Here is a 26,272-nt window from a genome sequence, read left to right on the forward strand (position 1 = left end):
CTATTACACTTTAAAACCAACCATTCACAACATTTGTTCCATCGGACCGATGGATCGGCCTCAAAGTCCTTTCAGTTTGTATCACTTGGGCTGATCATTCAGTTTGGGTATTCCAAGAAGGTTAAAAATAAGGAAGAATTTAGTAAAAATAACTCGGCCATTAAGTTGGTGTTTGAAACATAACATGAAATTTTGGTGGAAGGTTTTGATAATAGAACCAGGGCAGTCTCAGGTAAGTTATAGAACACACAAACCGATGGAGTCATACAATATTTTAACTTTTTTGTTAACATATTTCTGTTGAAATACATTACCAATTAATTTTGAAATTAATGAAAAATCAGTTAAAATAACTGATGGTTTGGAACATAAATTAATATGAAACTTTGGTGGACAGTTTTAATTTAGATCATTTTAAAACAGCAAGTGTGTATAATGGAATTAAAGGCAGTCTCAAGCAGGTTGGAATGAAAAAAGTTAATTGTATGCAACCTACCTGGTATTGTGAATATAAACTTGTATTTATCTCTGAATTCAAAACATGTTGTGACATCAAACAATAAAATATCTGGTTCTGTCTCTCTGAAGTTATATATATTCTTTTCCTCAACTTCATGCGACTGTTTAAAAAAAACCCAAAAAACAAAAAGAATGAAATGGCAGTTTACAAGAAAATACTCATACGAAATCGAAATCGAACTAAATTTGTAGGAACACTAAACTTGGCTTGCGAAGACCTGTTGGGGCAAGTGAAAGCGAAATCGTGATGGCACCTGTACCAGTGGAGCACTAAGAGCACCGTCCGAGCGCGATCGTTGCCAGAGCAGCTGTCTGGCTTTTGTGCCGGTGGCATGTAAATAGCACCAGCATGATCGTTACCAACGTTGCCTTCTTGGCACTTGTGCCAGTGGCATGTGAAAAGACATTCGAACAAGATTGTTGCCAGTGCCGATGGATTGGCTCCTGTGCAGGTGGCACGTAAAATACACCATTTTGAGCGTGGCCGTTGCCAGTACCGTGTGACTGGCCTTCGTGCCAGTGGCACGTAAAAGCACCCACTACGCTCTCGGAGTGGTTGGCGTTAGGAAGGGCATCCAGCCGTGGAAACAATTAATTAAAGAGTTAAGCTAAATTAACTGCAAAGTACTTACAGTAAGGTCAGTCTGTATCATCAACTTTGGTACTCCATGGGCAGTTTTTCCATAATACCACTGGCGCTGAGATGGTTATATGCAAAAAAAAAAAAAACCCCAAAAATATAACATTAGACAATTTAGAATTAATATTAACTTTCTTTTAGTTCAAACATTTCATATTTTATTTCAATTGTTGGACTGGAGCCATGCTGGAGCACTGCCTCGAAGGGTTTTAGTCGAATGAATTGACCCCAGTACTTTTTGTTTTGAAAGCCTGGTATTTATTGTACTAATCTCTTTTGCTGAACTGCTAGGTTATGGGGGATGTCAAGTATTTGTGGGATTCACACACACACACACACATATATGATGGGCTTCTTTCAGTTCCTGTCTGCTAAATCCACTCAAGGCTTTGGTTGACCTGGGGTTATAGTAGAAGACATTTACCCAAGATGCCATGCAGTGGAACTGAACCCAAAACTATGTTGGGAAGCAAACTTCTTACTACACAGCCATATATGTACCTATGGGTATATTGCTTCCCTAGTGGGGAATTGAACACTGGCCTACGGCATGACAGATGGAGACACAACTATACTACCAAGAACAGTTCTCTCTCATATATATAGGTGTGGGCATGGCTGTATGGTTCCGGGTTCACTTCCACTACATGGCACCTTGGACAAGTGTCTTCTACTATAGCCTTGAGCTGACCAGAGACTTGTGAGAGGATTTGCTAGACAGAAACTGAAAGAAGCCTGTTGTATATATATATCTTGTATATATAAATCAGAGTATGTATGTGTATAATGACTAATGCATACATTTCCACAATTCTCAATCAATTTTCACCAAACTTTATACACACATTACTTATGTCCCAAGGATAGTCATGCACTAAACATTTTGCCCAGAGCTTCCGTGTAAATGGACCTTAATAGACATAGATTTTTTGTATGTAGGGTATTCCATACTTAAAAAATTTTTTTTTATAAAAGTGAAAGGATTTTGTCTATTTATTTTGTCTGTCCATCTACAACGGTGATTAAATTAACTAGGAACACTGTACGCGATGAATATTCAATACCAAACAATCTTAATTTTTGTAGTTAAACTGCATTAATCTTTGGAAAGCTTACCTTTACCTATTCTGAGTTACTTCAAAGGTGATGTACCCTTCCCTTTCTTCTATTTGTTGATACCTTTGTTTACCTACCAATGCATTGTTTCATTTTAAGGATGCTTATTTACTCTTGCATTATGATATTTCGACTGTTGTCTGTTGTTTCAAATATGTCTTAGCATTGTTGTTCTAACCTTTTTTAAACAATCACATATGATTCGTCCCAAAGAATCAATCTTTAAATAAGAGTTTTGCTTCCATTAGCGAAAGCTATACATATCTTTCAGAAAGCTCCATACCAATTTAAATTTATGTGGCATTCGCTGTTAGTTTATGCACAGGCTATGAGGGAAGACGAAATAAAGGAGCTTTTGTTAGCTTATCTCTCCGAAAAAATAGCTCCCTTTGCTGTTGATTAAAATAAACTCACAGAGGGGAAGTTCCAGCATCTTCCTTCAATTTCCTTACGCCATTTATGTGGCAGTTTCTGACAAGAAATTTTGCTTTCATGTAAAACAGCTATATTTTGTAGTCATTATTCATAATCTATTCCCAAAACACTCCAGCAGCTCTACTTTGCATCGTTTGCAAACTTATATGTTCTATGATCATTAAAGTGCAACGACCTCTACAATAACCAGCCATCAATTTGGTTTTCTGTTCCTAAGTTAATCGGAGACATAGATTGCTGTGCTACTCATTAACCTTCTCGGTAGTTCAATTATATGGTGAAGAAAATAACACCAAAGCAACTTAAACCATCCAAAGGATGGGTGTGTTTGCTAATATATATATATATATATATATATATATATATATATATATATCATCACCATCATCATCATCATCGTTTAACGTCCGCTTTCCATGCTAGCATGGGTTGGACGATTTGACTGAGGGCTGGTGAAACCAGATGGCTATATATATATATATGTATTTATATAAAAGTGAAATTCTGTCTGTCTGTCTGGGTCCCCAGTATCTCAGCCTACATTTGCTCTACATTGACATATTATACCTTTCTGGAATCAGGATGATCCCAGGATGAAAATCTGCCCTTCATTTGGTTCTTGAACATTCAGCATTGAGATCAGATTTAAAGGTATTTGTGTTGCTATGTCTAGCAGGTAAAGTTTGGCTGATTGACACCATCTTGGTGGCATTTGTCAGATGATGTTGGAGTTCAAGGGAGAGATAAATGACATTCACTTTGTTACTATTATGTCAACATAAGAACTTTGGGACAAGTTGGCCAACAGTTTGAATTCAACTTGGGACTGGAACAATAGAATGATTGCTTTACAGAATTAATTCTCATCTGTCATTAACCTCTAATCAGACACCACCAGGGTACATAGTCATTATAGACATATTATAGCCGTGTTATTTACCTCTCTTTAGTTTTGGGTTGCAGGCCCAATTAGCTCTCCACAAAAGCTATCTTAAATGTCTGCACAGAGTGTGGCTTGTAAGCTAATATATCATCATCATCATCATCATCATCATCATCGTTTAACGTCCGCTTTCCATGCTAGCATGGGTTGGACGATTTGACTGAGGACTGGTGAAACCGGATGGCAACACCAGGCTCCAGTCTAATTTGGCAGAGTTTCTACAGCTGGATGCCCTTCCTAACGCCAACCACTCAGAGAGTGTAGTGGGTGCTTTTACGTGTCACCCGCACGAAAACGGCCATGCTCGAAATGGTGTCTTTTATGTGCCACCCGCACAAGCCAGTCCAGGGGCACTGGCAACGATCTCGCTCGAAAATCCTACGGGAGCCAGTCAGGCGGTACTGGCAACGGCCACGCTCTATATATATATATTTATTTATTTATATATTTATTTATTTATTGTGTGTGTCTTTGTGTCTGTGTTTCTCATTTGCCCCACCACCACTAGACAACCAATGCTGGTGTGTTTATGTTCCTGTAACTTAGCCGTTTGGCAAAAGAGACTGACAGAAAAAGTACTGGGTTCGATTGATTAAACAAAAAATTCTCCAAGGTGGCGCCCTAGCATGGCTGCAGTCTGAAACAAAAGATATGTGTGTGCCCCATGCTCACACACCCATGCACACACACACACACACACACACACATGCATGCAAACTAAGATACAGAAGATGGAGTAGTTGTTAGAACTCACTGTTATAAAATACCATTCAATAATTGATCCTGTCATCAGTGGAAACGTTGGGTAGGTATCGATGTGAGCAACCCAAACATCACAGTCATAACCACGGATACTTTGCTGAAAGCAGACAAAGAACAACAAAAATATGATTTAATATTCTTACAAAAATTATGGATTTTAACAGAAATAAATAAAAATGTAAAAATCATAATGGTTCTTTTTTTTATAATTTTTAGATGAGACTGGTCTTTTATAGATTTATTACTTTTCTTATTGGTTTCAGTCATTAGACTGTGGCCATGCTGGGGTACAATCTTGAAGAATTTTGGTTTTATAAATCAATCCAGTACTTATTTTTTTTTAAAGCCTGGTACTTTATCAGTCACTTTTGCCAAACTGCTAAGCTACAGGAGATGTAAACACACCAACACCTGTTGCAAAATGGTGGACAAATACAGACAGAAACACACATACACATATACGACAAGCTTCTTTCAGTTTCCGTCTACCAAATCCACTCACAAGATTTTGTTTGACTAGAGGCTATAAAAGAAGACATTTGCCCAAGGTGCCACACAGTGGGGCTGAACCAAAAACCATGTGTTGGGAAGCAAATTTCTTACCACATAGCCATATCTGTACCAGTTTATTTAACTATTTTTTTCGTCATATTTCTGCTAAAATACACTGCTTTGTTTCATTTAATTCTGAAAATAATGAAGAATTTAGCAAAACAATTTTGACATTATTATTAAGGTGGTGCTTGAAGCGTAAGTTGGCACAAAATTTTGATGTAAGGTTTTAATTTCGTCATTGTCATCAGGTCGAGCTTTCTTGGATATTTATGACTTGCTCATACCATCCATCTCAGTCCTGCAATAGTCCTGCAACGTCTTTAGGGAGGCATCCAGTGTCTCTGGTGTGTTGATCTACATATGTTTTTTTCAGACAATATGCTCAAATATGTCCATGCTTTGACATCCGTAGCATTAGGTCACTATTTCCATTTCTTGTTTAACACACTATTAGCCATTTCTTGTTTAACATACCAGCAGTGTTCTACAAAGTGCAAGTTCTTGGCTTTGGGTAAAAGAAAATACAGGTGGACCAGTCAATTATGATTTTATTCAACATATTCCCCTCTCATTTAGATTTTACTTGTAATTCAGTTTGGTCACATATTATGTACTGCTGATTCAGCTTGGTAAATTATATTAAGGGTACATGTGTCTTTGGAATACTCAGCTATGTATAATTTAATGTGGGGCATTCAAGGCAGTGCCTCAGCACTGTAAAAGATTCACAAGTAAAATATTCAGTAGGTAGAACAACTCAATGCTTGTTATTGAAACCATTGGAGGATCTATCATTTATTTTATTTACAAAGCTTTATGAGGGGGTGCTGAATAGTTCTTGGCTTTAAGGGTATCACAAAAGGCCCAGTTGGAGGCCCAACCTTCTGAGTTCTTTTACAGGGTTTAGAAAAATTGAAGGACTGTCACAGTAAGTGTGTGAATCTGAGAGGGGAATATATTGAATAAAATCAATTTTAATTGATTTTCATAATTAATTGTATTTTCTTTTACCCAAAGCCAGGAACGTTTCAGCACCCCTTCATATGTAGAATATTAGAAGGGAGTACACGTGGCTTTGTGGTTAGGGTATTCAGTTGACAATTGTAAGGTCTTGAGATCGATTCTCAGCAATATGCTATGTCCTCGAGCAATATGCTGTATTCCTCATTGCTCCACCCAATTCATCTGGCAAAAATGAGTTGTACCTGTAATACAAAGGGTTATCCTTGCTGCATTCTATTTCATGCAGAATCTCCCGGAGAACTATGTAAAAGGCATGTGTGACTGTGGAGTGCTCAGCCACTTGCACAATAGTTTTGCAAGCAGTTTCTTCAGTTGATTGTATCAACTGGAAGACTCAGTTAATCGTATTGATGGAGAGCCAGGCTGGCTCAGAATATAAGAGCTAGTGCGGCACATAATGAACTGGCAGGTCCCCTAGCTTCAAAGAATTTAGCTTTGATACCTCGAATTTAACTAGTATCTCCTTTGGCTTATCTGCCTCTTTTATACCAACCCATCTCTTAATCTAGAGTACAAAACCACTTGAAGATAGAGTGAGTTGATGAAGAGCAGAGACAGGAAATCAATAGAGTAGATGATGAAGGTATAGGTGATGGGGAGTACTCTTTTCTTTGTCACCCACAAACTACTATCTTAAAAAAGGAAATAGTAAAACCAGAGAGAAAGAGGAAGGAAGAACATTTGTTAATGTAGTCCTAGGTATGCTACGAAGGGCTGCTGAAAAGTTCTTGGCTTTGGGTAAAAAAAACAAAAATACAGGAGGATTAGTTAATTATGATTTTATTCAACATATTCCCTTCTCAGATTCACGCATTTACTGCAGTGGTCCTTCATTTTTACTCAGCCCTGTTAAAGAACTTGGAATGTTGAGCCTCCAACCAGGCCTTTCACGATACCCTTAAAGCCAAGAACTTTTCGGCACCACTTTAATTTGGAATGTCTTTGATGATATGTGTACATGATCAGGCTTCACCTAAGATTAAACAATAACAACAAAGCACTAAAGAGTATCTAGAATTGGATCAAATTAACAGCAGGTACTTACCACACCTTCATATGTAAAGATACCCTTATCAACCTTGAAAATCTCTTTTGCAGTGGCCATGTGCTGATTGTGATCACCTCTGATATCATCATCATTCCCAAATATGGCTTGCATCGTGCAGTTGCCTCGGATATCATCAATAATGTATGCAACATCTGCAAATAACATCAGAGATAAACTGCAGTGAAAGCTGGAATACAAAATTACTATCTTTTACTTGTTTCGGTAATCAGGCTATGGCCATGTTAGAATACAGCCTTGAAGGATTTTAGTCAAACAGATTGATCCCAGTACTTATTTTTTAAGTTTGGTACATATTTTCTATTGATTTCCTTTTTTCTTTTTTTTTGCTGAACTGCTAAGTTATGGGGGACATAAACAAACCAACACCAGTTGTCAAGTGGTGGATAGGGGGCAAACACAAGCACAAAAGCATACACAGATTGTTTTATATATTCTTTTACTTGTTTCAGTCATTTGTCTGCGGCCATGCTGGTGCATTGCCTTGAAGGGTTTTAATTAAACAAATCTACCCCAGGATATATTTCTTAAGCCTAGTACTTATTCTATCGGCCTCTTTTTGCCAAGCTGCTAAGTTACAGGGATGTAAACGTACAAGCACTTGTTGTCAAATGGTGATGGGGGAGGTTAAGACAGACACAAAAGACATACATGCATAGATATATACAAACAAACATATATACGATGGGCTTCCGTTTCCGCATACCAAATCCACTCACAAGGCTTTGGTCGACCCAACGCTATAGCAGAAGACACTTGCCCAAAGAACCATGCTGTGGGATCGAACCTGGAACCATGTGGTTGTGAAGCAAGCTTCTTACCACACAATTTATATATATATATATATATATATATATATATATATATATATATATATATAACTAATACTATGGAGAGCATCCAGCAAATAGCTAACTCCATCCACCAGAGTATTAAGGTTATGATAGACTAAACACCCTAACCATAGATTACCTGTACTAGATACTGAACTCTGGCTAGAAACTGAGAATAATAAAACCCGAATCCTCCATTCACACTATGCAAAACCTATGGCCTCCAAATACCTGATCCACCGGAACTCGGCTATTGCGGACAATGCCAAATTCAATATATTGATGGCAGACCTCGTCAGAGTAATGCGAAATGTGTCCTGCATGTGCAACCCTACAGAGTTAAAGAGACATGTACAGCATTTCGTTCACCGCATGCAGTTCTCAGGTTACAGCCATAAAGAAAGGATCAGAGTATACAAAGGAGCTATGAAGAAATTTGAAACCATCAAACGTAACGATAGGAATGGGATTTGCCCACTCTATAGAAGCAAATCATGGAACACCATTGAAAGGATTAAGAAGAAAATAGGAAAGGCAAACTCATGGTATGATAGCCACAAATACCAGAGCGTCATGTTCATCGACACCACCCCTAGAGGCGAACTGGCATACCGCTTTAGAAGGGCCCTAGACAAACTTAAGCTAAGAATTAAAGTTGTTGAAAGGCTAGGCAACCCTATCAAATCCCTTATCAGTAGAACATACCCTTTTAGTAGAACCCCCTGCACTGATAGGAACTGTACTGTATGTAGATTTAGCCGACAAACTGTAAAACCAGAAATGTGGTCTATAGTATAAAATGTACAGAAGGACGATGCAGTAACAAGACAATGACGTATGTAGGAGAAACAGCACAGAGCATAGGAGAGCGGGTAAATGAACATTGGAGTGAACTTAAGGAAGAGAAGAGCTCATTAGTTCTGTACCAGCAGGCTGAGCAAGAACACGGAGGCTCACTCAACAACATAGAAATTAAAATCTTGTCCACACATAGCACAGACGCAGCACTTAGACAAATTACAGAAGCTACACACATAATAGAAGATAAACCTAGCCTGAATAGGAAACTGGAATGGAACACTAACACACACTCCTAACAAACCACAACATATGACAATAAATTCCCCATAAACCAATAACAATATGAACAAAATATAATACAATACATAGATAAACAAATGGAATTAAATACTACATATGTTAACAAAACAAAATTAAATACAAAAAAAAGTAGGTATAAACACATGAACAAATAAATAAATGAAAACAAAAATAAATGAACATGTATTAAAAGAGGATATAGATAATACAGGCACTCCCCATACACACACATGCACTTACAAAACATAGACACACATAGAGGGATACGCATGCGTAGACACATACAATAGGAATACAAAATACAAAATGGCTGATCATTAGCAAGGTGGGACACACATAAGAAAGAAGAAAGCAAGGGACCACTGATGAGGTCACAGAAGTGTGACGAAAGAACTCTGGCCGAAATAGGATTAATGTAATGTAATGTAATATAAAGCTGAAGCAAATTAACACCAAATATACAGTGCGTGTGTTTTTATTGGCTAAACTAGCAATATGACCATCCCCAAGTACAACAGCATATATATATATATATATATATATATATATATATCTGTACCAGTGGAGTGCACCTGTACCAGTGGAGCACTAAGAACACCATCCGAGCGTGATCATTGCCAGAGCAGCTGTCTGACTTCCGTGCCAGTGGCATGTAAATAGCACCATTTGAGCATGATCGTTACCAGCATCGCCTTACTGGCACGTAAGAACAAAAAAAACATTTGAGTGAGGTCGTTGCCAATGCCGCTGGACTGGCTCCTGTGCAGGTGGCACATAAAATACACCATTTTGAGCATGGCCGTTGCCAGTACTGCCTGACTGGCCTTCGTGCCGGTGGCACGTAAAAGCACCCACTACACTCTCGGAGTGGTTGGCATTTAGAAGGGCATCCAACTGTAGAAACTCTGCCAAATCAGATTGGAGCCTGGTGTAGCTATCTGGTTCGCCAGTCCTCAGTCAAATCGTCCAACCCATGCTAGCATGGAAGGTGGACATTAAACGATGATGATGATTATATATATATATATATATATATATATATATATATATATATATATATATATATACACATACACACTGTGTGGAGAAATTAGGCTATGAGTGAAAGAAAGACAATAATGTAATAATAATTATATAATATAATAAACGATATAGTTACCAATGTTGTAGTCATGTATTTTAGTTAATTTTCCAGTCCCAAAACTGTCTTCAGATCCTAATACTGGTTTGTAAGTGAAGCGTACAAGTTGATTAATGGTATCATATTCTTCCTGCAAATTTAAAGTTAATACATTGTTAATACTGAACATGGTGTCATAAATTCATGATTGTATTGTAATGTCATGTGTTTTCTTATTGTTAAATTATTGTTACGATCATCATCATCATCATTATAATGCTTTTCCATACTTGCATGGGTTGGAAGGAATTTGTGCAAGCAGATTTTCTTTGGCTGGATACCCTTCCTTGCCAGCCCTCAGCTGTTTTCCAAGTATGGTAATATTTCTCCATGGCCAGACATGTTTTCGCAGAAGATTGGAAATAAATGACACTGCTTACATGACAGGGACACTTGTTTACAACTATCCTGTGATGTTGAGGCAAGGAGACAGTAACACACACACACACACACATGCGACAAAGCAAATACAGATGACAAAAAAGTCCAAGGGGTTTGCAGTTAATATTTATTAGATTGATGTCTTTAATCAATACATTGGAGTACAACCTTAATTCTCAGATTATCTTATTCCTTGAATATTATTTGATTACCATTTTGGATTATGGTGCATCTTCATCCTTGATTATATATCTTTTGTCTTTTGTGGTATGGTCTTGAAGAACTTTAGTCAAACAAATCAATCTCAGTACTTATTTTTTTAAAGCCTAGTTCTTATTCTATCAGTCTCTTTTACCAAACCACTAAGTTAAGGGGACATAAACATACAGGCACTTGTTGTCGAGAGGTGGTAAGAGTCAAACACAGACACAAAGACAAACATGTATATGTGATGGGCTGTTTTCAATTTCAGTCAACCAAATCCATTCACAAGGCTTTGGCTGACCTGGGGTTATAGTAGAAGACACCTGCTCATGGTGTCACGCAGTGGGACTGAACTCAGAATGAAGTAGTTGGGAAGCAAACTTCCTACCGCACAGTCATATTTGCACCTACAAAAAATTGAATATATCCATACACAGGTGTAGGAATGGCTGTGTGGATAGGCGCTGGCGTGGCTGGTGTGGAAAGAAGCTCGTTTTTCAAGCAAATGGGTCTGGGTTCAGTCCCACTGTGTAGCACCTCGGGCAAGTGTCTCCTACTATAGCCTTGGGCTGACCAAAGCCTTGTAAGTGGATTTGGGAGACAGAAGTTGAAAGAAACCTGTTGTATATATATGTATATATTCATGTGAGTGTCTTTGTGTCTGTGTATATATATATATATAAGGTTAATGCTAGGAATCTCTCTTAGAGATCACATTTGGAACAAAGAGATCAGGAATAGAACTGGAGTGAAGGATGTCATTGCAGAATACCACCAGTCAAAGCTATGGATGGGTCGGTCATGTCACAAGGTTCACAGACTATCGGTGGACCTGTGCAGTTGTTAAGAGATGACTCAGAAGACCTCCAATCAGATGGGAAGATGATTTAAGAAAAATGTTGGGAGCAACTTGGAAGAGAATGCTGAGAGTATGAGGGGAGTGGAGCAAATGCTGGAGCCAGCTGAGCTGACTTGGCACCAGACAGCCTGGCCAATCCAGGTGATATACATACATACATACATACATACATATATATATATATATATATATATATATATATATATATATATATGTATATATATATATCCAAGAAAGTTAGGGGTTGTGACTCCAACCCACTAAGGGATAATATCTATCCAATATACTGCCGGAAGAATACCCAATTATTATTACACTAGTGTTTTTTCTTTGTATTACCAAGTGCAATAAGTGGGTGCGGGTAAAAAGATATTTTACCATTAATTTATATAGCAATAAGAAAATGAAGGGGAATAGGTGGTATTCCTCAACTTGCAGAAATGTCTGCAAGTTGATGAATACCACCTATTCTCCTCCATTTTCTTATTGCTATATATATATATATATATATATATATATATATATATACTAAGAATTATTTCTCTTGACTCATTTTTGTCAAATTTATGCAAATTACCTCGGCCATAAATGTGTTCTACTCTTTTTGTATATGTCTATGTCCCTTAATAGCTGGTGATAGGTTGAGATAGGTAAGGACAATTGTTGTACTGATGATAGCTGTTGAGCCAGAAACACATGTCCACGACTGCCCTCTTATCTTCACACAATAAGCTTATCCTTTTCTTTCAGGCATATCAACTTTGGAGAATGCTTGATTCTTGAGTGTACTAGGTGCTTTTTTGTGGTACCAACACTGGTGACCTCACTAAGGACCCCTCAACTTAGTGAATTGCAGTATTAAAGCTCAGTTGTCTCACTTGCAGATCTAGCCAGATCAGTTGGAGACAGCTGCTTCAGACAGGACTCCATTGGAAGACGGATTTGAGGACCTGTCCCCACAACCCTCTCAGAAATATATTGAGCAAAGAAGAAATGAGATGTATTTGCAATGAACTTTTGCTCAGTTTCAATTTGTTCAATTCATTCACAAGGCATTGGTCATCCTGTGGCTATCATAGAAAAAAAAAACTTGTTCAAGGCACCGGTGTAGACAAACCTGAGATATAAACTGACCAAGTCAACCAACCAGAGCAATGCAGGGGAGATTGGGAGAGGGAAATCGTATTATTACTGGTGGTGGTGGTAGTGTCTCATGATGTGTTCTTTTTGTACATTGGATCAGAGATATCTCTTACTTCCTGGTATTGGATTTTGTTTTGGGCTTCATTGACAATCTCTGTTGTACAACTAAAAACATCAGGGAAGTCTGGTAAAGGCTTCGTTTGTTTCCGTCCATTACATACGGTTCCTCGTGGAGTCTGCGGAAAGAGAAGAGAATTAATAATAGCAAGAAAGACAGATTAAAACTGGAATATAATAAGAATATGCATATGGTTTGGTCATAATGGCTTTTTCCTCTTCATGAAAATATAAATTATATATACTTCATTCGTAATGTATGATAATGTATGCACAAGTACTTTCCGTCTCTCCTCTCACTCTCTTTTTGCCTTCTCTCTCTGTCTTCTACTCTTGATTTGTGTGTATATGTATATATGTTTCTATCTGTCTGTCTATCGACTGGCTGTTGTCACATCATCTGTAAGTTTAAAGAATTTCTTAAGCTTCTTACCATGCAGCCATGTCTACCACCCTTATTATTATTGTGGCAAGAACAGAAAGTACTTCATACCTCAAATATTGGTTTCTCTGTCAATATGTAAGGCTTGTAGTGGAAAAACTCAAACTGGTATTCAAGAGCCTCCCCATCACTGTCCTTTCCTTTCATGTGAAGTCTCACTGGTGTCACAGGTACTGAATCTTCTGTTGCTGAAAAGAAAGAAACCTTTTTTATATTAATTAGAAACAAATTAATCGCAGTAATTGAAATACGGGTGTATATAATTGTATATAGACCTGCATAGTAGACATAAAAAATCTACTGCAGTCATGAAACAACCATAGGATTGCACCTAGAAAGTTCCCCTCCGAGGCACAAGTCTGGGCAAGGTTGTTTATGGAAGACCAGCAATCTTACACTGGTCTTTTGCTAGCTGTAATATCTCATCTGCATATGCAGTGACTGCAGATAATAGCTGTAGTTCATTAACTGAAGTGGTTAATTATGACTGCTGACAGATTGTTGTCTGTTCATGCACTTAGCATGTAGTGATATTCACCATTGATTCAGTAAGTTCGCCTGCTGAAATAGTTCACATCCACGATACTACATCCCATGATTTCAACATACCCTGGCTCAGGTGGTTACATGTTAAATTAACCCACAGCTGAGACCTTGATGGGTGTTACTGCTCAGGGTCAGAGTAGATCTGGAAACAATAGTGCCTAGGTGGTGGTTCCACACTCCTTGAAACCCTGGAATTCTTGAACAAGGACCCCTCTACTTGATACAATTTGAAGTCATTCATAGGCCATAATATATGCCAAGCTACATAATAAACATGTTTGTGTACACTTAATTGTGGAAAGGCTTTGCTGCAGAAAATGGTTTGGGAGAGAAATTCTTCTGATAGACTGTGTTTGTGAAAACCACCCCCTACTGGGCTATAAATGATATCATCAGACTGTGGGACACTTATTTCTGCATCTTTATGCTTCATCAGTTACAAACACTGAATCCATCATTCATAACTAAAAACTGCTGTTCATATATCTAAATAGCAAACAGTAATTAAAAAAAAAATTTAAGCAACAAATAATAAATTTCTTGATGGATACAAAGCTTTGTCAAGCTGGAACCAATCAGAAGTGCACAAAGCAGCATTGATTAAAATATAGGGGTGAATGTAGTGAATGATGTACAAAGATTGGTGTGGGGGTGATGGTCAGAGACAATGGTAAGAATGAAGAACAGATGTCAATAGGAAGGGGATCAGGAGAGAGGAATGATTTGCAATACAAAAAGACTGTATTCACACACATGTCATTATCATCATCATCACTTAACATCCATTTACCATGTTGGCATGGTTTGGGTAGTTCATCAGGAACTCACAAGCCAAATGACTGTGTTGAGCTCCATTTTCTGCTTTGGCATGATTTTTACAGCTGAATGTCCTTCCTAATGCCAACCACTTTCCAGAGCATGTGGGTTCTTTTTTTTTTCCTGGCAAAACAAGACTCCTCAGCTAAGTGTGGTATAGTATTGAAGGAGGTGAAATTATGATAAAGGCCAAGAACATATGTTTTGCTGAAGAGGAGATATGAAGATTTACTGAAAAGTTCCCGGCTTTGGGTAACAAAAAAAAAAAATGTACAGGAGGATCAGTTAATTTTATTCAACACAGTCCCCTCTTAGATTCACACACTTATTGCAACAATCCATCAGTTTTTGTAAGCTCTGTAAAAGAACTTGGAATGTCAGGCCCCCACCCAGGCCTTTCATGGTACCCTTAAAGCCAGGAACTTTTCAGCACTCCATTGTACATGGCTTTCCCAGCTGGTGAGGGTGTAACCTCAAGGTACAAGGTAAATATAAAGAGAGAATAGGGACAGAAAAACAAGAAGGGTAGGCACACATATAATTTTTTCCAACTTACCAAAATACCAAGTCGTTGTTACAGTTGCTTTCATGCTTGGTAAATACTGACATGCTGACCATACTGATGTACTGACACCTCGGTCAATGACTGTGGTTTTCTCTTTGACCTTGAAGAAATTTGTCTCTGCCAGTTCAATTGCTCCCGCAAGTGAGAAGAAACGTCCATTGGAGATTTCCTCTCCAAACAAGTACTTATTTGGTTTCTTCCACAAATCAGTTATTCTGCATGCCCCTGAATAAAAGTAAGAGTTGTAACCAGCAATGCCATACCTTAATTAATATCAATATCATCATCAAATGAGTCACCAGTGTACTAATGTTGAAAATAGTGAAAATACATTTAGCATTATGTCTTTTGATTGCAGTTATTTGACTACACACAAAAACATAGACTCCTACTGTGTAAAGGAGCAACTAAAAAGGCTTAAAACTATTCTAAAAAATCACAAGGATTGAACATGTCCACTATACCATGGCAAATTTTGGAATAGGATAGTTAGAAATATTCCTTTCTATTATAGGCACAAGACCTGACGTTTTGGAGGAGGGGTTTTAGTCAATTACATTAACCCCAGTGCTTCTCGACTGGTACTTATTTTATCGACCCCAAAAGGATGAAAGGCAAAATTGACCAAGGCAGAATTTGAACTCAGAACATAAGGACATGAAATACCATGAAGCATTATGCTCAGCACGCTAACAATTTTGCCAGTTTGCCACCTTAGGATAGTTAGAAATAATAAGATAACTAAAACCAGTACTTGGTGCAATAAGAATGGGTTTGATAGCGTAATTTTTATGGCTGCATCACCAAATAGCAAATTAGCTAATAGAATTTAGGAAAAATCCTCCAAGAAACTAACCTCAAAATCAAATGTCACAGAGAAAACTGGTAAATTTATGGAATCAGTTTTCTTTGTCTGTCTTACATTTTGACAGTGACACCTGTAAAAATGGCTGAAAAAAATTTGTGCTACCACCCCACCTATTGGTATACCATATGAAGTGCTAAAAGGAATCATGTGCAAATCTCTCTAAAATTGATATAGGAAAGACAGTTTGAAGTATTAGTGAAAGATTCTATGAGCAACGGAACAGTGATACTGAAAAAAAACTTCATTCCAATTTTTTCACTGACATGGATTAGATAAATACAATGGTTTAGTCAAGAAATTCAGTGTGGGGATCATGAACTACAAATCTCTATGACACAGTACTAAGGTAACTGAATCAGTTTACATACGAAAATACAAACCCAGTTTCAACCATAAGTTAGAAGTAGGTACACCAGTGCATCTCAAACAAGTGTATATTTGCCTTTCTTACTTAAATTAGTTTTATACATTTCTGTGTATATATATATATATGTATATATGTGTACAAAATGGCAACAATTTACCCATCACACCATGTGTGTGTGTGCCTATATATATATATATATATATATATATATATATATTGACACACACACATCGTGTGATGGGTAAATATATATAAAGACACGCATACACATGGTGTGATGGGTAAATTGTTGCCATTTTGTATTTTTAATTTTGCACATGCACATTGTTTCTTTTTGATTTTGTTCACTACGCAGTATAGGAGGGTTAGCTGGGCACCATGTGCGAGAAAAACAGCATCATGACACAATTCACTCTGCCAGAAATTTGGAAACGACATGCTGTACTGCTTGGCTTCTACACTGGAAGCTCCAATATGAACATTTCAGAGTATTTGGGTGTCAATCAGAGGACTTGTACTGAGAGTGATAAAAATCAAAGATCCAATTAACATTATGGTGTTTGGAATGATCACTAGTGATGGTGATGTTATTGCTGCATACATCTTCCCACATGGCCTAAGATTCAACATGGAGGCCTACATCAAGTACCTGGAGGAGGTAGTGCTGTCTTGGGTCAGGAGGGTGGCTGCTGGAAGACCCTATTTCTGGCAACTGGACTCTGCACCATGCCACACAAGCAGGAGAACCCAGTCATGGCTGTCAGATAATTTCGGTGACCACATCATCCCTAACATCTGGTCACCTAACTCCCCAGACTGCAACTTCCTTGCTTATTATGTGTGGGACGCAGTTGAGCGAGAGACCAACAAAACTCCTTGTAACATCATAGATGAACTGAAGGCAAAGATTATGGCAGCATTCCCTAAGTTAAACAAGAAGACTGTCCAGAAAAGTTACAGGAAATTCTGAAGTTGTCTGGAGGCTGTGGTTGAAGCCAATGGCGATTTTATTGAATAAATTTACTCCTTAAATACTTCAAGATATTTTTATGTAATTTTAGTAAATATATCTGTTAAAATGAGATGTCAGTGTTACTTTCATTATTAAACAACAGTTTATTCATTGCACCGTGTATATACATGTATATTAATTGTAGTGTACAGCATTATATATCTATTACGGCCAATGTTACCAATCGGTTTCACACTGGGTTTCAACAGAGTGTTAGATAACTGCCAATTATGTTGCCCTGTGCTCTTGATAGCTGGCAATTACGGAAGAAAATATGGTGGCTGCTCTCGAATGTGGGAGGTAAAAAAACGCATCTTGTTTGTGGTTGCCCTGAGAAAAGATTAAACAAACTACAGAAGGGCTAAGTCAGGAGTTATGTCCCTTGGAAATGTGTGTAGGTTTAGGGGATGATATTCATGTAGGGTTGGAATGTGTGCAGTAAAACTATATGTGGTGTTTTTGGAGGTTGGGATAGGGATGGAGTTGCTGGGCAGATGTCCAAGGGGCACAGGAGTGCTTGTGTGTGTATTTTTTATATTTTGGATAACGCCTTTGGAGTATATGTGTAGGATTATATTGGGGGAGGAAAGGAGTGGTATTGTGTGGATTTTGCATGTTTGGGCCCATGTAAGGGTGCATATGTATATTTTTATATATATATATATATATATATATATATATATATATCTGGCTAAGGCATAGGCATGGCTAGGTAGCTTGCTTCTCAAATCATGTGGTTTTGGGTTCAGTGCCACTGCATGGTACCTTGCTCAAATGTCTTCTATTATAACCCTGAGCCAACTGATGCCTTATGAGTGAATTTGGTAGATGGAAATTGAGTGGGAGTCTATTGTATATATTATATATATGTGTGTGTGTAAGAGAAAGTTTGTCCTCCCCTCCCCAATGTCTGACACCTAGTGTTGGTTTGTTTATGTCCCTGTAACTTAAAGGTTCTATAGAAAAAAAAAATATCAACACTGGGGGTGATTTATTTGAGTAAAACCCTCCAGGGCGGTGCTCAAGCATGGCTGCAGTCCAATGACTGAAACAAGAAAAAGGAATATAATAAATGAATGAATGAATTTTTCAATGATTAATCGATAACTTATGGTGTTTACCATCTTGTGATACAGTAAACATCTCTCCAGTACTCTGGAAGAGGTAGACGTCTGTTTTTGAATCTTGTTGGCTTCGTTTGATGACATTGGCTCCTTTGCTTGTATCATGGTACTCGGTGAAATGTACGGTGGATTTGTTTGAAATGTAATTAGCCTCTATGAATACACTGTATTGAGGGTCTAGTTTGGGAAAACTGTCATCTGGAAAAAAAAAAAAAAAGAATTAATTAATAAACATATAGGCACAGGAATGGCTGTGGTAAGTAGCTTGCTTACCAACCATATGGTTCCGGGTTCATTCCCACTGCGTGACACCTTGGGCAAGTGTCTTCTACTATAGCCTCAGGCTGACCAAAGCCTTGTGAGTGGATTTGGTAGACGGAAACTGAAAGAAGCCCATCATATATATATATATGTATGTATGTTTGTGTGTCTGTGTTTGTTCCCCCAACATCGCTTGACAACCGATGCTGGTCTGTTTACGTCCCCGTAACTTAGCGGTTCAGCAAAAGAGACTGATAGAATAAGAACTAGGCTTCCAAAGCATAAGTCCTGGGGGTCAATTTGCTTGACTAAAGGTGGTGCTGCAGCATGGCCACAGTCAAATGACTGAAACAAGTAAAAGAGTAAACAAAGCAAATGAAATGATTTGATCATCATCATCATCATAGTTCTAATCATGCTCACACTATCGTTACCATGATCATGTCATCATCATCTTCATCCCCATCACGACCACCGTGACTAATGATGACCATGACCTCCATGACAACCACCTTCACCATGACAACAATGATAACCAACACCACCACCACAATCTTCACTACCACACAACCACTAACACTATTGCCACAACAGTTACCACAAGTACTGCCACCACCATCACTGCCAACGCAATCATTACCTCCACCACTGTCATCATGACAATCGCCACAAGCACCATCATCCCTACCTCCACCATCAATGACTTGTGTGTGGCATGAGGAAATTTGTCTGCTATTTCTATCAGGCTGAGCAACCAGATACAGGCTCCACTGTTGGTTTGTGTATGTTTAACTCTTTAGCGTTCAGATTTCTCTGTCAAATGTAATTTTAATTTATTCACATTGATATGGATTAGTCATGCATTACTTTGTAGCTTTGAGATTTTAATGACATGATTATGTAATTTCAATTTTGAGGATAATATTACAAGGGAAGTGTAAGAGGCTGGATCTGGCCAATTTAAAGGTAAAACAGGGCTGAATATTTTGGCCAGATATGATCAGATTAAATGCTAAATGATTAAAGTTTATTATTACATTTCACTAGCTCCAGTTATTGAACTGTAGCATCAGGTTCAATAGAATTAATCAACCATATTGAAGCTTCTACTTATATCAATATCTTGCATTGATTTAAATTTATCGAAAGGCTAAGTTACCAATTTTGAAAACGTAACCCTTTAGTATCCAGACTCCTCTAATGCTTATTTATTCACATTGTTTTGAATTAATCACAGCTTATTTTGGAAATTTCAATGATGTGATTGTTTATTTTTAGATTAAGATTGTAGGGTAAGTGTGAGAAGCTGGATCTGGCCAGTTTGGCGATTAAACAGGGAGAATATTTTATCCAGATATAGTTGGTTTAAATGCTAAAGGTTAAACATTGAAATTTTCAGTGAAGTTTCTTACTCTCCTACCAAAGCTTTTTAGGCATGCAAGAAAGTTGTGCTCATAACCCTTAAAAGGGCCTCTGAGAACCATGGTCGGGAGGATCTGACCTGAAGGCTTGCAACAGAGTGGTCTCCACTAAAGATACTCAAGATGCCAGGTGGAGGTGTTAAATTGGGCAACAGATTCTGTCTGTTATTCAAACAGACCACAGTGGGATTTGAAGTCAGAACCTCTCAGAGAGCCAAAATAAATACCACAAGGCACAAGCATAGCTATGCGGATTAGAAACTTTATTTGCAACTACATGATTTGGGGTTCAGTCCCACTGAGTGGCTTCCTAGGCAAGGGCCTTCTACTCTAACTCTGGGCTGACCAATACGTTGTGAATAAAATTTGGTAGATGGAAACCGTGTGGAAGCCTATCTTATATGTAGATGTGTGTGTGACTGTGTTTGTCACTCCACCCCACTGCTTGTCAACCAGTGTTGGTTTATTTATGTCCCTGTAATGTAGCATTTTGGCAAAAGAGACCAATAGAATAAGTATTAGACTTTTTTTAAAAAAACTTTAAGTATTGGTGTTGGTTCATTTAAAACCCTTTGAAGAAGTGCTCCAGCATGACCACAGCTGAATGATTGGAAGAAATAAAAGATAACAAAAAGGTATCTGGTGTGATTCTTTTACAATTACAACAGTGTACCATCTTGGATTAGTACCTTTATTTATCAATTCCCTCTAAAAAACGAAAAGCAAAGCTAATCTTGACAGGAATTGAACTTAGAATGCAAGCTCTCAGGAGATATACAACAAGGCATTTTAGTTGATTTTGTAATGACTTTGTCAAATCATCGCTTAATTTAAAATTAATATGGAGCACTTAATTATCTTCTATTGTTTACTTGTTTCAGTTATTGGACTGCAACCATGCTGGGGTATTGCCTTGAATGGTTTAGTCGAACAAATTGACTGCTCAATACTTATTTTTGTTTAAAGTCTGGCATTTATTCTTTTAGTCTCTTTTGCTGAGCCACTAGGTTATGGGGACATAAACAAACTGACACCAGCTGTCAAGCAGTGGAGGAGGACAAACACAAATATAAAGACATACAAATATATATACAAACATACAGGATGTGATGGGTAAATTGTTGACGTTTTATATATTTAATTACATGCATGTGCAGTATAGTAGGGTCAGTTGGACACCGTCTGTGAGAAAAACAGCACCATAATGCAATGCACTCTGCCAGAAATTTGGAAATGACATGCTGTGCTGCTTGGCATTCGTGCTGGAAGCTCCAATATGAACAGATGGTGAACACAGAACGACCATTGGCTTTCGGTGTCTCCAAAACATGTACCAAGTGTGATAAAAAATCAAACATCCAGTCAACATCATGCTGTTTGGAGTGATCGCTAGTGATGGCGATGTTATGCCTCCATTCATAGCGTTATGTCTCCACATGGCCTCGGACTCAACATGGAGGCCTACATTAAGTACCTGGAGGAGGTAGTACTGCTCTGAGTCAAGAGGGTGGCTGCTGGAAGACCCCTATGTCTGGCAACGGGACTCTGCACCATGCCACACAAGCAGGAGAACACAGTCATGGCTGTCAGACAATTTCTGCGACCACATCACCCCTAATATCTGGCCACCTAACTCCCCAGACTGCAGCCCCCTTGATTATTATGTGTGGGACACAGTTGAGCAAGAGACCAACAAAACTTGTAATTCCAAAGATGAACTGAAGGCAAGGATTATAACAGCATTCCCCAAGTTAAACAAGGAGGCTGTCCAGAAGAGTTGCAGAAGATTCTGAAGTCATCTGAAGGCTGAGGTTGAGGCCAATGGCGATTTTATTGAATAAATTTACTCTTTACTATTTCAAAATATTTTTATGTGATTTTGGTAATTATATCTGTTAAAATGAGACATCTGTATTATTTTCATTTTTGCATAATTTAAAAGAAAATTTATTCACCACATCTTGTATATATGTATGTGTGTGTGTATACATATGTATATATAAGTATATATTATGTATATGTATGTATATATCTATATGTATATATTATATATATGTATGTTTATATGTGTATGTACATGTATATATGTACATATATATGCATACATATGACAAGGTTCTACACAATTTCCATCAACCAGATTCACTCAACTAGGCTTGTATTAGTCCAGGACTATAGTAGAAGACACTTGCTGTGTAGTGGGACTGAACCCAAAGCTATAGAATTGCAAAGCGAGCTTTGTAACCACATAGCCATGCCTATAATTAATTGATAAAAGAAGAAAAAGTATGACAAACATTAATTTTAATTATAAATTTTAAAATAAACTTCACATCATGTTTCCATGGAAACAACTACCCCAGGTAACATGTATTTGTGGGAGAAATGCTTGGTGTGCATGTCTGATGCTAATTATTATTGTAATCAGTTGTTATTGCTTCGTTAAGGCACTGGAATAAATTTCCTCCTCCTGTTAATTAGCAATTTGGATCAATTACCTCTGCATGCATCACGTTGAAGAAGGAAACATCTCAAGGAGAAATTTATAGTGGGTGTATATGTGTGTATGTGTTCATGTATGTGCATGTCTATGTCTGTGTGTGTGTATGTGCATGTGTAGTCGTGTATGTATGTGTGTAAATGTGCATATGTGTGTGTCTGAATGTTCATGTGTGTGTGTATTTTTCAGTAGCATAGAAAAATGAGGAAAATATTAAACAAAAAAAAAAAAAGGTGACATTAAATTTGTGATTATGAATTTGCTAAATCTTAACAAACAATTTGCCAACACAATTATATGCACAAGCATATTCAGAATAATAACATATGGTTGGGTAGTTGAGAAGTTATCTTCATGATCATGTTGGGTTCAACTAAAGGTGCCTTGGTCCATGAGGAAAATACTTTCTATCATAGTCCCAAATCAACTAACTGTCTTGCTCAATGGTTGTCAACCAGGGTCCATATAAGATTTTTGGAGGCCCATGTAACAAAATAGTAAATTTGGGATCCACAATAGTATTTTCAGGGCCCCTGAAAAAACCCTGGCTTAGATGTATGTATTGGTATATATTGCAAGAAACAGCTGGGTTTCTTTCTCTAACATTTTACATAGTCCAACCTACACAAGTTAATGTCATCATCATCATCATCATCATCGTTGTTTAACGTCCACTTTCCATGCTAGCATGGGTTGGACAATTTGACTGAGGAATGGTGGACCAGGAGGCGACACCAGGCTCCAGTCTGATTTGGCAGAGTTTCTACAGCTGGATGCCCTTCCTAACGCCAACCACTCCGAGTGTGTAGTGGGTGCTTTTGAAAAACAAAATAGGAATTTGGAAAAAAGTTTCTATAAAATTAGTTTTTAAACATTGAATGGCTATGGGTGTCCACCGGAATAAGATAGTGATCAAAGGGGTCCATAGATTAAAAAAATGGTTGAGAACTCCTGGTCTAGACAGAAATGGACTGTATCTGTTGACCTATTGTTGGAGGTAGACTTAATGCATAGCTTGTTTTAGTATCTTAGTAGCAGAAATTGCTCCAGTTTCCTAAAATTATGAACTCTCTATGACTGGATTTGATTGGATTGCCTATGCTCAGTCTGTTGCAAGATGAAAACCTTAACATGTTCTTTCCATGAACCCTGGTCTCATGTGGAGGCTATGGATTTGTACTTCAGATCATACTGGTTTAATGAGCCCACTCTACTACACTGGCTCAACAAGGCTTGGCTTAGGGGTGTGGTTTGTATACTCTTACCCAGTAGTTAAATCGAATACATCAAACCAGTTTTCAACTGGTACCTATTTTATTGACCCCAAAAGGATGAAAGGCAAAGTTGGCCTTGGTAGAATTTGAACTCCGAACATAAGGACAGATAAAATACTGCTAAGCATTTCACCCAGCATGTTAATGATTCTGCCAGCTTGCCGTCTACAACAGTGACCCTTAAACTGATAAATAAGTGTACCCCCACAGAAAAGTAGTGAAAATGCTTTGCATCCCCACTTACTGTAAAAGATATCTTTATCTTTTATTCAAAATGTAAGAACCACACTAAATATTCATTACACATCTAATACTGCTACTCATTAAAACTGCACCAAAGCAGTTGTTAATGACTTTCACCATAAGACACAAATCTAAAAACAAGATAAAGAAACGAGACCAAAAAAAGCAAAAAGAAATAAATATAGTTGAAGCTTCCATTTAAAAAAATACTTACCAATGTTTGTTGTGTTTGATTTACAGACTTGCGGATCAAATATTGCTTGGATGTTTGTCACAAAGGTGAGCAGCAGAAACAAAAGGTAAGTGGAAGGATTCATTTTATCTGAAATCAATTGAAATTGCAATGATATTTGATTCATAACCGATGAATGGTTGAGCATGTCTCCATCCGTTGTGTGTGCTCTTTTCTGTGTTTCTGTATGTTGATTTGCTTATATATATATAATCCATGAGAGTTAGGGGTTGAGGATTCAACCCACTAAGGGATAGTATCTATCCAATATACTGCTGGGAGGGTACCCAATTATTGTTACACTAGTGTTATACCAAGTGCAATAAGTGGGTGTGGGTAGAAGGGAGTTATTTTACCCTAAATTTATATAGCAATGAGAAAATGGAGGAGAATATGCAGTACCCATCAACTTGCAGACAATGTATTCCGTTGATTAATCTGTTTATTTTATAACTAAATTGACAAAAAACACAATATACAGACACTTATGACATACCATGTGTGGTTACATAACTGAAAAGCATGTGTGTCTCTGTGTGTATATATATATATATATATATATATATATATATATATACATATAGATAGATAGATAGATAGATAGATTGGAGCCTGGTGCAGCCATCTGGCTCACCAGTCCCCAGTCAAACTGTCCAACCCATGCCAGCATGAAAAGCGAACGTTAAACAGTGATGATGATGATATATATATATATCATCACCATCATCATTTAACATCTGTTTTCCATGCTGGCATGGCTTGACAGGAGTTGGCAAAGACAGAGGCTGCACCATGTTCCATAGTCTGTTTTGGCTTGGTTTCTACAGTTGTGTGCATATAATATACACAGAGTGTATATAATACACACACACACACACACATCAAAATGAAAGACTAGAAAAATTTGTTATGTTTTTTATTCTATGTTACATGTGTTTCACTACAGAGTTGGAGTTACAAAGATATATATGTAGTAAAAAATGTGTAGAATCTCCTGTCTGTAATTCTTCAGTTAAAAATTTGAAAGTAAAACCCCTGTTTATCAGTACATATTGTAAAGCTGAGTTTGTGTGTGTGTGTGTGTGTGTTGCATCTATAGAAATCCACACCTTGCAAGATAGCAATCTGGGAGTCGCACCAATGGATTCCTCATGGTCGAAAATGCCCGGAATCAACCATTTTTTTTTTTTTTTTCGCTTCCTCACAGGTGAATTTTTGCCTTAAAAATAATTTTAAACCATAACTTCTAATAATTTTCAAGTCGGAGAAATACATCAGCATTTGCAAACATGAGTTAAGTCCCCTTCTAGCGACGGTGTAAAAAGAGAGAGAGAGAGAGAGAGAGAGAGATAACATTTTTTAAAATTTCGCCTTTTTAGTGAGTGATACACAATATAAACTATATTCTCCGTTTCTCCACAACTAATTTCCAAATTTGCTGAATCCGTTGCTCTACTCGTAGCGACATATAGCTGGTCGTGCATGAACATGGCAGAGAGCAGAAGTTACCAGAGCAAAAATCCTAAGTGTTGACTGTAGACACGCTTCTTTGCAAATGATCAGCTATTATTTTGTAAACAATGTTACGAAACTGTTCATGTTTTCGAAAGGAGAGATCTGACTCTCACGTCTCTGCGGGAGAAGATAGGCCTCTCTATTCCTCTTACAAAACTTACATCTAGGTACCAAATTTGCCTCAATTGATGGTATTACTCAGGTAATCC

At 37.6% G+C, this 26,272-nt stretch overlaps 1 protein-coding gene across 2 annotated transcripts in view; it reads right to left on the reverse strand.

Moving 5' to 3' along the window:
* Nucleotides 1–26,272, reverse strand: part of LOC106883599 (uncharacterized) — a 50,098-nt gene that overhangs the window by 20,445 nt on the left and 3,381 nt on the right. Inside the window, exons 2-11 of one of the 2 annotated variants that reach the window (XM_052976002.2) lie at nt 24,531–24,638; nt 18,615–18,815; nt 15,238–15,471; nt 13,371–13,507; nt 12,874–12,996; nt 10,153–10,264; nt 7,039–7,193; nt 4,408–4,512; nt 1,152–1,217; nt 497–620 (exon numbers count right to left, since the gene is read on the reverse strand). In XM_052976002.2, the coding sequence (XP_052831962.1) occupies nt 497–620; nt 1,152–1,217; nt 4,408–4,512; nt 7,039–7,193; nt 10,153–10,264; nt 12,874–12,996; nt 13,371–13,507; nt 15,238–15,471; nt 18,615–18,815; nt 24,531–24,633 (1,360 nt within the window). In that variant the 5' untranslated portion in view covers nt 24,634–24,638. The remainder of the gene's footprint in view (nt 1–496; nt 621–1,151; nt 1,218–4,407; nt 4,513–7,038; nt 7,194–10,152; nt 10,265–12,873; nt 12,997–13,370; nt 13,508–15,237; nt 15,472–18,614; nt 18,816–24,530; nt 24,639–26,272) is intronic. The other variant, XM_052976003.2, reaches the window with a different exon arrangement.

This window comes from Octopus bimaculoides, chromosome 23 (genome assembly GCF_046866305.1).
Source record: "Octopus bimaculoides isolate indiv1 chromosome 23, ASM4686630v1, whole genome shotgun sequence".
In the NCBI taxonomy this organism is placed as follows: domain Eukaryota; kingdom Metazoa; phylum Mollusca; class Cephalopoda; order Octopoda; family Octopodidae; genus Octopus; species Octopus bimaculoides.